We start from the raw sequence: 13034 nt of genomic DNA, 5'->3' as shown, positions 1-13034 counted from the left end.
CAACTGTGTTTGGACTACGCACGCACGAATGCACCCGCGGGTGCCAACATTCTGCGCCATCCATCCATCCATCCCGCATCGAGCACCCTTATTTTCAACAACTCTAGGCGTTTGTCTGTGTGTTGGGGGGTGCACGTTGAGATCCGTGGGAGTGCGCGAGGCTCCACACTGCGGCTGAGCATCACTCACATACAATGACGTGCAGTGTCTTCGGCCGGATAACCGCAGTCCGTTTCATGCCACCTTTAAATTGGATCCGATGCACGAACATTTCCAAACGCCGACTGTCACCATGGGGGTGGGGTGGGGACTTGATAACGCGCGTGCGTGCGTGTGAAGGAATGCAACGCACTGATGCATCAGCCTGCAGAATAGGGCGATGCGGCGCGCGTGCACAAATCAACACAAATCCCCCACAAAACACACGCGCGCGCGCGCAAATAAACGCACGCCCACACCTAGAGATCCGGTTGCAGTGTGTTTGCTTTAAAGCACAATGGAGCCTCTTTAGATTCGAACATGGGCCACAAACGTGCCGAGGAAGACGCCGAATGAGGAAATGCCCGATCCAGGTATCCAAAGCCGCGAGACCAAACCACCGCTACGGAAGTTATTAGCCTATTACAAGTTAAAAGCGTTGTTATATCAAATTATTAATTCCTTCAGCGGTGTGCGATTGTATAAAACAAGGGGGTACCTATCGTTTGATCCCACATTTCAAATGCCAAGCCAGTGCATCTTTTCCCCTCATTCCCAAATGACCCGCACGCCAAATCGCGGATATTTTCAAATAATAAGATGAGTTACGCAGCTCGACGACTATGTGGCCGTGAAAACTTGCAGCCAACGTCATCGTAAAAAAAAAACAAACCCGCACATTTATTGAACCACAATTAATATAAATCGTCACCGGTACTCACTTCCGAAGCTGCTCCCGCATTGTCGCTAGCAATTCTGGCAGAACAGACTACAGAGCCCCCAATGTCGCCTCCAATTTCGGCGAAAAGCCTTTCCACGGTTCGACCCAGCGTCTAAACAGCACCAAGACAACCTTGCCGGAGCTTGTCCGAGCTTGTGATTATCCGCGTGTGAGCACTGCTGGCTTTGCAGGGAGGCTGACTGGCTGACTCCCGATTCCCGAATGAAGCCCGCCAACATGCAACAAAACAAACAGGCTACTTCCGCTCAACTCTTTCCAAAATAAATGTTCATGTTATTGTTGGGGGTCGCAGTATATAGCAGTATGCACATCTGACGTGAATGTCTTCATTTCAAGGCAGCTAAATTATATACTTTGGAGCGCATTTTCTGTCTCCCTCTCATGAAATTGTAAATAATCCCTACAGAAACATGCACTTGTGTACTGTAAACTGACAACATACTGTAGACATAATAAAGTCAAATATAATATTTTAAAAACCAAAGATCAATCCCTAAAATGGCTTATTTCCCTTGTTCCCCTCTCCTGATGACCAACCTTCAGTATATTAACTAAAACATATAAACTAAGCATTAAGTCAGCTTTTAGTCCACAGTTGTGCCTGTCAACACAAACTAACCCTGTGACTAAAACCTTTTTAGCCACGAAGAAGAAGAAGAAGAAGAAGAAAGAAAAAAATGAAAGAAGGTGAGCTGCCTCAGATATCCATCTATACCTTAGTGGTGTCCAAACTCAGTCCTCGGGGACCAGAGTCCTGCAGGTTTTGGATGTTTCCCTGTTCCAACGCACCTGTTTCCACTGAACAGGATCGTTATCAGGCTTATGCAGAGTTTGCTGATAAGCTTCAGGTGCGTTGGAGAAGGGAAAACATCCAAAATCTGCAGGACTCTGGTCCCCGAGGACTGAGTTTGGACACCACTGATCTACCTAATGACTGCACTGTGAGGGTCTCAGAAAGCTTGGACTATCCTAGAATTTGCCGAAAGGCAGACTACACCCTGGATTGGTCGCCAGTAAACACTGGGCACAGAGCGACAACACTATCAAAGAGTGGCGGCTGAACCCATGTCTGCATGGAAGTCGGGCAAATGCATCACTACACCATCAGTGACTATTAAAAAAAACAAAAAAAAACGTACATCCCTTAATGGAATTGGTCACTTAAACTAATGCAATAGATCATATTATAAAATAATATTAAAAATATATATGAATAAATAACCCCAAAAAATGACATTCATACTGAAATGTGTGTGTGTGTTTTTAAAGAATATAGTAAAGTTAATGCTTGACCAGTTAGTATAGCAGGTACACAACTAGTATGTACTCAAGCATAACTAACATTAGCATTAATTTACAACCCTGATAGTAGCACAAAAAATAGATTATTATTCAGACAAAATGTAACCTAATTTAATTATATACAGTATAATGGTTGGATGGAGTTATTCAGCAATATTTGTTTTGACCATTCCACCAAATCAACTTATCCTACTGCAGCAAGACCGGCTAATACTGTAGCATTTATTTTGAAAAACAATGTCCTACTTCTGGTCAAGGCAGTCCTCTTTTTCCGTCAAAGCTCAACTCAGCTGTGGCGGAGCTCCCCTTCCCCCATCACAGTCTTAGTGAAAGGAAAGGAGCTGAGGTGTTCCCAAGAAGCTTTCTGCTTTTCAACATTAAATAACATGTAGCAGGCGGAGACAAGAAAGAAAAGCATATGTGGAAGCAGAGACGAAGAGCGGACTAAAGAGGAATTTCAAAAGTCTATTGCTCTATTTGAATGGAGACAACTTGTGCTGCCGAGTACAAGCTTTGAAAAAAATTCACTAGCAAAAGAGACTCACCCGGTTATTTATTTTCCAAGCATCAACTTTGATCTCCCCACAACGGCTGCCTGTTTCTACCTGTGTGCGTGTTTGTAGGCTTTAATAAATTCCTCACCAATGATTATTACATTATAGAACATTTATGCTTCAATTGCCCGCTCACCCACCAAGTGTGGAATTCAATTGGAATTTTGATGCTGATTTAGAGAAATTACATTACTTTTTTTTTTTTTTAAGTTTACTCTACCAAAGCATGCACAATATGGATTTTACCATATGTTGGAATTAATAGCTATGATGTTTCTGAAACACATTCCAAGAGTTTCGTAATTTAAAAATATTACTAAATACATCACTATATTATTATTATTATCATCATCACCATCATTAAAACCTTCTGTCATGCAACTGTGGAATCATCGCCAAAAAAGAAAAAAAATCAAAAAAAGTTTTCTTACTAGTAAAAATGTATAGACCAGTCTTATTTGCCTACTTCTAACACAGTTACAGAATGCCAATGACCAGAAGGATATGCTGGGTGAAGACCTGCCACTTTCAAGCAACGGCTTCATCCAAATCCTCACTAAAATGTAGTAGACTTTGTTGGCCCTTGTAGCAATCCTACAACGTTTTGTGGAATTTGCTTTGCATTGTTTACGTGATCTTACTAACTGTATCAATTACCCAATTATAATTTTATGATGTCAAAAATTTCAGACGTACTCATTGAAACAGCAACAAACTGCAGCGGTGGCCCAAAACACTTCCATGATACGCAACGTGATTTTTATCGACAAGACTGCTCAGAAACAAATCCTTGAAAAGTGCTCGCAAAAATACTCTCACTTGATTGGTTGGCCGCATCCGTGTTCATACGCACTTCACGTGTGCGTAATGCTGCGCTTGTTTGCGCGAGATATAATACTGTATTGCTGAATCATCACTCCGTGTGCGTGTGTGTGTTCAAATGTCACACTCACAGTGTCTTGGTCATCAGGTCAGCTCCAGCTTTGTCTCTGCATTTGGAGATAAAAAACCCTGTCACTTCACTTTCCCTCCTCCATGCAACTTTTTCGCCTGCACCTTGATTTTATGCAAGTGCTGTTTCCAGTGAATTAGTCAAAGCCATTGTTCAGTTAAAGCACGCATGGAAAAGATGTAAGTAGTTGATGACATGAAGCACAATGCTTGTTCTGATTGCGCAAGAAGCAGGAAAGGTGCTTGGAAAGGGAGGGGGGGGGGGGGGTGTCGTATGCTTCAGCTGATGACGTCTTGAAAGAAAAATGTTAACCATGCATTGATATCGATGCAGTGCTTCTTTGGGACACTCATGCATAGAAACATGCATGAATACATGTGATGTTTGCGCTACAATTTTGGACAGTGCAAAAGATTATTTCGAGGAAGGATTTCCCCCGCCAACGTATGGCGGTCAACACAAAGATATTCTATAATTTTTAAAAATGTGGCCTCTGCAAACAATGATCATTTATTATGTTATTATGTGTAACCCAAACCAGGTTATTTAAATCACACACATATCACTGTAAAAATCGAAACCGACCACATTTGTGATCTTTTTTTTTTTTTAACTTGTTTTAATGATAGCGTCTCCTGCGGCTGACGGTCAGTTGTGATCCCGTGCCCCTTATAAGGACAAGTATAGAAAATGGAAGTATAGAAAACGGAAGCATAATGAAGACCACATAGCTATGAAGTTAGAATTCTTCTTTTGCTACAATAAAGAAGATATATTCAAAAAAACACATTTTTCAATGTGATTCGGCTTTTGGCAACTCCTGCCAGAGTGAAGAGTTTCCAAAACTCAGTCTATAACATATGTCTACCCTATAGACGGAGACAAGTGTGCTTTTCTGACTTGCCTTTTGAAATGTGCGATTATCTAACATTCAAACGTTGATGTCTAATGACATCATCGCCTTCCGGGTTCTGATTTCATTGCAGCAATCACAGACTTGAGCCTGACTTATAATAACGAATGCATGGCTGATCAATAATATACTGATTATTTATTCATGTCGACTCCAAGGGTCCATGTAGCCTACAATACAGTAGATCCAAGTTTGCAACATAATATATAGGAATGGACTGGAGACCTCAGTATGTGTGGCAGCTGATTTTTGATTTTCAAGCTGTGTGTAATGTGTCATTTTCTTTTTCTAAAACCCTTATTGTGTGTGGACGTGGATCTTGAGCTTAAAATTCACTCTGTGATAGCAAAGATTAAATGTTTCAACCCACAGTATGAACCTCAAGTAGAGAAATTTAGCAGCCATTTCGCATTGAGCAATGTGGCTTGCATTCATCTTCACAAACTGTAAAACAGGCTTAACACCATGAATTCCATTTTCGGCAATTCTACTACCTTTTGTGAAGTGTGTGGCATACATTATGACTATTTAAATATGGCTTCTTGCCCTGTAAAAGACCAAAGTGTATTCAAATTTCGTCTCTGCACACTCAATAAGATGAATTTTCTAATGCCACATTACAAATGTTTGAATAAAAAAAGAACATATTCATTAGGAGTGGGAATCTTTGAATGTCTCACAATTCGATTCGATTCCGATTTTTGGGTGTGCGATTCGATTCCGAATCACTTTTCAATTAAGAACGATTTTTGATTCAAAATGATTTGATTGACAATGACTTTTGCTTCAATTTATAGATGTTCAAGGAACCGTAATGATCTACTCCAGTCTGACTCGCTAATGCTAATTAGTGCTCTACTCGCGGCACTTTTATCACTCAAAAGAACGGCTCCACGCTGCAAAAAACAACTTTTATTGGAATAACTTGATCATGACTTTTTCCTTCTACTCTCTAATGTGGCTACTACAACTTAACAGTGTATCAGACCGCATGGAACCACACTGCCCCTCAGTGGCCAAATCGGGTACAACATGAACAGCGCTCCCGATAAAGGCACACACAAACAAAGGTAAGACGGTATAAAATAATTGAAATACAATTTTGGGACATTTAAAATTGATTCTGAATCGTACTAAATGAGAATCGCGATTCTTATGAGAATCAATTTTTTGGCACACCCCAAATATTCATACTGTATTTGACAAAGTATCGCCTCAACCCAAACAAGTGTTATCGTAATCCCCAAAGAAAAATTAAATTTACATTTTGCTATATATTTTCACTGTACACCACAAACAGAAGCAGACGTGCAAGGCGAGATATCAGAATGATGGAGTGTCGAAATGGTGGTCTAGCCGTTTGGATCCATCTCAGGGGCGGCCATTTTGCCACTTGCTGTCAACTGAAAATGACATCACAGTTGCTCAGGGGTCAGGCAACGACCAATCACAGCTCATCTGTTTTATGAAGCTGAGCTGTGATTGGTTGTTACCTGTTACTTGAGCAACTGTGATGTCATTTTCACTCGACAGCAAGTGGCAAAATGGCCGCCTTCTGATATTGATAAAAACTGCTGGATTTTGCTGCTTATCTCATATTCCAATAACGCAATATTAACCAGAATACCGTATTTAGATTAGTGGGGCAATAATGTTTTTTGGGGTTGAAAAATGTTTGCACAACCAGAAAAGATCTGCTCTCCTCATCGGTTTGCCTTTGCCTTCCTCTAGCCACAAAAATTGCAGTTATGGTTACGCACAGGTGTGACGGTTTGCCTTTCCAACGCGGTAATTTAAAGATGCAAAAATCAGCCACCACGATTAGTCCCAGGATTGATTAATTACATTGTGCATGCAAACCTTTTGTAAGTAATGTTTAATTAGTTATGGGCAGAATTAAGAAGTGTCTCAAACCACAAATATAATACATAGAAGCTAGCAAAGCTAATAGCGGCAATCCAACAGTGAATTTGGATTCAGTGGCACAAAGGTCCTATTTCTTGACTTTAGAGGCATGTTTTTGCTGCTGGAACACATGTACTTACTTAATGTAGTAGGGCACGTTGTTTGGAGAGACCCCCTGCTCGAAGGGGCTGTCAACAGATCCTGCAGAGACAAGGGGCGAGGGCTGGCTATTTAACACTTCAAAGGAAACAACTTGTGCAGACAAACAAAGTGGAGCGGACGCATAAAAGCGATTTGTGTAAAAAAAAGCGTGATTGTGCCTCGCAGGGAACATTCCTGGAGTTTAAACTGAGCGCACACGCACATGCGAGTATAGACAAACAGGCAAATCTACATTGAAATCACTTTGCTTCTACATTGTTTGGGTCTGTTTCGTTTCCTTTGGAGTCACATTTACTTCAGGTGGTTTTCAATTCCTTCAGAAAAAAAACTTAAATGAAGGAAGGAAGGAAGCTTTGGATGAGGGCTGAGAAGGATAAAAATAGTGTGGATGGCGTAAATTGTTATACAAAGAAGATTGCAAGACTGCCTAAAAAGTAAGTGATGCAAATTTATGTTATATTTAACAACTTTGACAGTCCCAGACTAAAATTTCAAAGTCAGAATGATATCTTGGTAGTTTGCAGTCAGAACACTGAACAAATGACGCTCAAGTTGTCAGTGGGCAGCTGGTATAACGGTGTCAATTGATTTACCGTCTCCTCAAAATAACTCAACATTCAGTCACGAATGTCTGGCAGCAAAAGTGAATACACTCCTAAGTGGATATTTGAGAAATATTGACACTGAGCCACAATTTGGGCACTTTCACTAAGGGGTGAACTCACTTTTGTTGCCAGCGGTTTGCACATTATCAGCCCTGCCTAATGTGGTAATCATGAAAAATACATCATTGTGCCTTTCCACGCAAATATTCTGCTTCACGCTACACTTTTGCCATAGTTGAAGAGTATCATTTGACAGACGGCTCAGAGCAAATATCAAACTCAAATCATACCTGACAGTAGTGTGGATTCAAGACTAAAATCCAGGGTCATATTAACATTTACTGGCATGACTGAAAAATACATGAATAGATTGTGTCATGAGAAAGTGTGGTTTTACTCACCATGAAGGAGGCCAAAGTCTTGGTGGGCATCCATCAGCTGCTTTAGATAGTCATCGGCTGAGACCTGAGAGAACATCAAACAGAAAAATCCGATCAATACGGAACCTTACATACACATACAATACATGTTTTAAAGGAGATCGAAAAGATTAAATGCAAGTTGAATACAACTAAACTATATTTAACAAATTTATTCTACTGGATAAAAAAAAAAAAGCCACTGTAAGAGTTTAATTTAATTCAGTTTTTAATTCATGTACCACATAACATAATAAATGGACGGAGGTATCTGTTGGTTTTCAGCATGCGGCAGGTGATGTGAGCTGGCATTCATAATGACTTAGTCACATGACTGCGGCACCCAAATGCTACAATATTTCTCATGAAATTAAACCTCTCAAACGGGAAGAGATATGACGCAAAGCCATCTGATGCACGGAAGCGCACAGCAGAAACTGATTATTTTTCAGGAAGTAAAAAAAAAATATATAAAGTGAATCATCAGAAGTGTCTTGAGCGTTTCCTTAATAGAACAAGTACGTAATCCAGCCGGAATGAAGCATTCCGGCTAATTGAGCGTTTTTTTGCTCTCCAACAATCTGCAGGCCTCACTTGGGAGAGGAGACGAGCACACGTGTGATGAGGATTTTTTATTTTGTACCTTCATGTCCACCCCACCAAGCCGTTTTTTTGCTCTGGTTGTCTTCCCCCCCCCCACGTATCCATAGTAACCTTGTTGGAATTGTACAAATGAATAGAAACGCGAGGAATTTGGTGCAATTACTCAATAAGTGAGTGCTTGTGCTGGCCGGGCAGCTTCACATCACAGTGTTCTGAGCAAAGACCATGATTATTTGTTTGAAGTGACTTCAGCATGCAGGTACCTGCTCTCTTCTTTTCATCTTTCAGAGTTGAAGTAGGAAGCTGGGGAAAAAAAAAGTTCTGTACCCATATGACCATTTTAAATGTTTCAAGAGCTTGTACGATGTTCACTCAGTTGTGTTTTACTGCACATATGGGAGTCAGATGAAAGCCTGCAACCACAAGCAGGAAAAATGATTTGGACTGACAAGTATCTTACAGAGGACTATTTTAGCGCTGGTTTCCCCAAAAGGGCTTGCAACTCAATTTTTATTGAAGCGGGTGTTTTTAGAATAATGCTGTAAGCTCTTTTATTGATCAATAAGAGGGAACACTATTCCACAGCTCCAAGTTGCTTTTTGATTCATGTTTGTTAGAGGCCCGAGAAAGAAACAGATTTCTCATTTTGGAAACTGCAATTATTAAAAGGAAAGTCAACCTTTAACATTTCTTGACAATAATATCATTACGTTTGTGGAATACGAGTTATGCAGCAAAATGCAGGTGTTTTTATTCATCTCAGGGGGCGGCCATTTTGCCACTTGCTGTTGACCGAAGATGACATCACAGTTGCTCAGAGCTCAGGCAACGACCAATCACAGCTCACCTGTTTGCTGAAGCTGAGCTGTGATTGGTCGTTACCTGAGACCTAAGCAACATCACAGTTGTCATTTTCACTCGACAAGAAGTGGCAAAATGGCCGCCTTCTGATACTGATAAAAACTGCCGGACTTTAACTCATATTCCACTAACGCAATAACAACCCGAATACCATATTTAGACAAGTGGGACTTTATAGAACATTGTTAAGAATTTTTTGGGGGGTTGACTTCCCCTTTAAGAAAGCAAATGTGCATCATTTTTCTCATTGTTATGTTACTCTTAGCTTGTGAAAATGTTGATTGCACAGAGCTCAGGGTCAAGGTATTTTAAAATGCAAAAAATGTGTTTTACAATAATACTTAACTAGATTCAGAATTTCAGATGTACCTGTGCTGTAAAGCAAAGCGTGAAGAGTCTCTGTCACCAAAACGCTCACACACAGTCAGTGAACGATGCAAGCAATCATTGCCAAAAGTTGCTAAAAAATAATCCGCACTCATTTATTATCACCCGTTTCCTGTCTTTGTGGCAATCCCTAAATCCTTTTTATGTACCGCTTCTCTTCATTAGGGTCAAGGGTGAGCTGGAGCCCATCCCAGCTGACTTTGGGCCAGTTGCCAGAACACAAATAAATTGCCGGATAAAAAAAAAACAACAACTTATATTACAGTAATGTAAAGAGTCCTTTCTGAGTACCTGCAACAATTTCCAGCGTGTGTTGAGTTCTTCAATGCGTTCCAGGTTGCTGGGTGACAGCTGGATTTCAGGCAGAGTGAAAGTGGACGCTAATTGGTTCATGTGCGTCACGTCCTCCTGAATGGGGGCAATCTCTTCCTGGAACTCCTTTGCCACACACGTGCCAACGCATGGAAAGCACGTCAGATACATTTCATGGAAACGACTGTTTGTGCGGACAAAAGGCAAAGCCAACCTTGACTCTTTGTATGTGCTTTGGCAGCGTGTCGATGAGAAGGTCACCGACAGGCTCCCAAGCGCCCTTCACCATCTCCGCCTGCCTCAGCTGCCCATCCAGCAGGTCCTCCACCTCCAGGAGCTCCATCAGCCGCTGCAGAGCGAGCTCCAGCCTCCTCAGCCAATCGGCAGAGTTGCCATTTAGCTCCTCCCATTTGGCCATCACGTCATTTGCTTCCTTGCGCAGGATTCGCCCGATATTTTGCGCACGCTCCTTGGAACCGATGTCTGAGGTACAAAGAGACTTGTGTCACATTTAGGTTCCGTTCCACAACTTGAGAGATGTTGTTTGTTATGTGTCAAACACTGGCTAGGAACGATATCTTCTGTGTATCATTTATCATCAAAGATTTTCTGTTTACAAAAAAATGCCTCTTTTTTTTGGCATAGTGGAAAATGTCGAACAGCTAGAAAATAATTGACATACGTCGATTACCATGATATTGCTCAAGTCATTAAAAACATGAAGACTTGTACAATATCATTCAAACCCAAATACAACTGCTCACTTTGAGGAGGCTAAATCAACAAGACGCAATTTCAGTACACACACGTAAAGCGAATAAAATGTCTCACACTCAAAAGATACAGTGTGAACTTTCTCAGAGCAGCAGGAACGTGCCTTGTGCCTTCAGTTATTAACAGCTGGATTCCTGCCTCCTACGCTCCATTATGGCCAGTGGCTCATAAAACTTCAGCAGTAACCGGGCTGTTGCCATGGCGCCACGAAGTTTGTTTGTTAACCTCCACATGTGACCATTGATATGTGAATGCCAAGGCCCAACACTTTGGAGGCTGCTTTTGCACCATTTTCTAAAAGAACCAGCAACGAAGAACTATCAAGTAAAATTTCCTCCAAAATTGGAAGGTCTCTCTCTCTCTCTCATTTATATTTATATATACACATATATATACATAAATGTATATAGAATATATACAGATAGATATACATATATATATATATATACACAGACAGACAGACAGACAGACAGACAGACAGACAGACAGACAGACAGACAGACAGACAGACAGATAGATAGATAGATAGATAGATAGATAGATAGATAGATAGATAGATAGATAGATAGATAGATAGATAGATCCCACTGATCTGAATACATGACTGGATATCTGATAGGCCAAGGCCCAGGATGAGCCCACCGCTCCCCCAGACAAGAGTTGGAGCCACTAAAGATTAGCTTGCGATTAGCGAGTTAGCTGCTGGCTAGCGCCTCTTTTTGCAATGTGGAAAGTCATGTGACGACCTGGTTTTCACTTAACATGTCCTCAATATATGGTCCCAGTCAGCACAGTGAAATAGTTAGTGGTTAGCAAGTCTGCCTCACAATGGAGTGGTCCTGTGTTTGAAACTTTGAATCTTGGCTATGTGTGGAGTTTTCATATTTTCCCTATAGAGTAGACTCTGATTTCCTCACACATTCTCAACACATAAATGTGGGGTTAATTGAAGACTGACTTGAATGTGAGTGTGAATTGTTGTTTATATGTGATGTAAGTCAGCCGGGAAAGGCTACATTTATCCGTGACTCAAAAGCAGTGAGGACAAGCTAGAAAATAGATATACAGTACAAATGTTTTTGAAGTTGCTGTTTTAAAATCACCTCACGACATATTTCTCTTCAACAGCATGACTTGCACAATCATGCCCTCAATGATTACAACACTTTTGTTTTTAACCCCCCCAACACACATCATTCTGGCTTTCTCTAATGTGAGAAACATCAAAGTCAGTCATGAAGCCTGAAAGGTGCTTGTGTGTTAAATGCGTTTTTGAGTATGTTACCTCGCTGCTCTGGTGACGGAGGCTCTTGGGGCAACTGGGAGAGGAAGACTCCGACATCATCAAGTGCCTTGGTCACAACAGGCTCTTTGGCTCTTACATCCCGCCTGAAGCCCTGCGACAAGACATACGCACGCTTCATTTGGACACGCCGTGCTAATCTACATTGTGAAACGTTCTGCGGGGAAAACTGAACTTGCATAAAATGGGATTTTAATTGGACCTGCAGTACTTCATTTTCCATTTACTCGTTCCTTCAATTTGCATAATGTCACAGCAACATTAGGTCTGATTCTGTTTATGAACATGCTATAATTCAGGGTCATAATGGTTTGGGAGTGGGGGGATTTTTTTGAGGGGCAATAAACTTAGAATTTATTATTTAGGCAGGGATTGTAGTATTTCTTCTCTTGTACATAAAAGGTGCACACATTTCTTATTTTCATTCACTGCCATTGACGGTTATAGACGTCAAAAAATCATTTGAACTATTTCTATTAGTTTAATTCCCCCCCCACTTTTGTTAATAAGAGTATGAAAACCTAGATTTTTTTAATTGTATATTTAGAACAGTCATATAATTTGTGATTAATCGTGAGTTAAGTCATGAAGTCATGCAATTAATTCCGATTTTAATTGCCCGACGCTGCTAATTTTGAATTGTAATTAATCACATGACTTCAATAGTTAACTCACGATTAATCATAAATTTTATATCTGTTCTAAATGTACAAAAAAAATGTTTTCTAGGTATTCATACTCTTGTTAACAAAAGTGGAAAAAAATGTTAAACTAATAGAAATAGTTCTAATGAATTTTTGACGTCAATAGACGTCAATGGCAGTGAATGAGTTAATAGTCATGTTGTAATTTCACTAAGGTCGATGCACAATTCTATATGACAGAATAAAGGCCACTATGACAAAAAGAGGCACAGGTCCTTGATGCTGTCACTCTTCAACATCAAGGTTCAAGATGTTGTCACTCTTAAACTGAATGACACGTTGTCAAAATGTCTAGTTTTATTCCATGTCCTGCTCTTTGTTGCTACTTTGCTTTTTTT

General features: G+C 40.5%; 1 protein-coding gene across 13 annotated transcripts in view; it reads right to left on the bottom strand.

The window, feature by feature from the left end:
- dmd (dystrophin) overlaps positions 1-13034 on the bottom strand; it is a 146113-nt gene that overhangs the window by 17853 nt on the left and 115226 nt on the right. For 8 of the 13 annotated variants that reach the window (XM_077583341.1, XM_077583351.1, XM_077583294.1 and 5 more), the window contains 6 exons: positions 11975-12086; positions 10130-10398; positions 9895-10041; positions 7735-7798; positions 6707-6767; positions 3750-3785 (listed from right to left, as the gene is read on the bottom strand). In XM_077583341.1, coding sequence (XP_077439467.1) covers positions 3750-3785; positions 6707-6767; positions 7735-7798; positions 9895-10041; positions 10130-10398; positions 11975-12086 — 689 coding nt within the window. Of the gene's footprint in view, positions 1-920; positions 1150-3749; positions 3786-6706; positions 6768-7734; positions 7799-9894; positions 10042-10129; positions 10399-11974; positions 12087-13034 lie in introns of those variants that run through there. The other 5 variants (XM_077583371.1, XM_077583313.1, XM_077583361.1 and 2 more) reach the window with 3 other exon arrangements.

This window comes from Vanacampus margaritifer, chromosome 1 (genome assembly GCF_051991255.1).
Source record: "Vanacampus margaritifer isolate UIUO_Vmar chromosome 1, RoL_Vmar_1.0, whole genome shotgun sequence".
NCBI classification, from domain to species: Eukaryota; Metazoa; Chordata; class Actinopteri; order Syngnathiformes; family Syngnathidae; genus Vanacampus; species Vanacampus margaritifer.
Note: the sequence above shows the minus strand (reverse complement) of the source record. Positions and strands in the feature narration are given on the sequence as shown.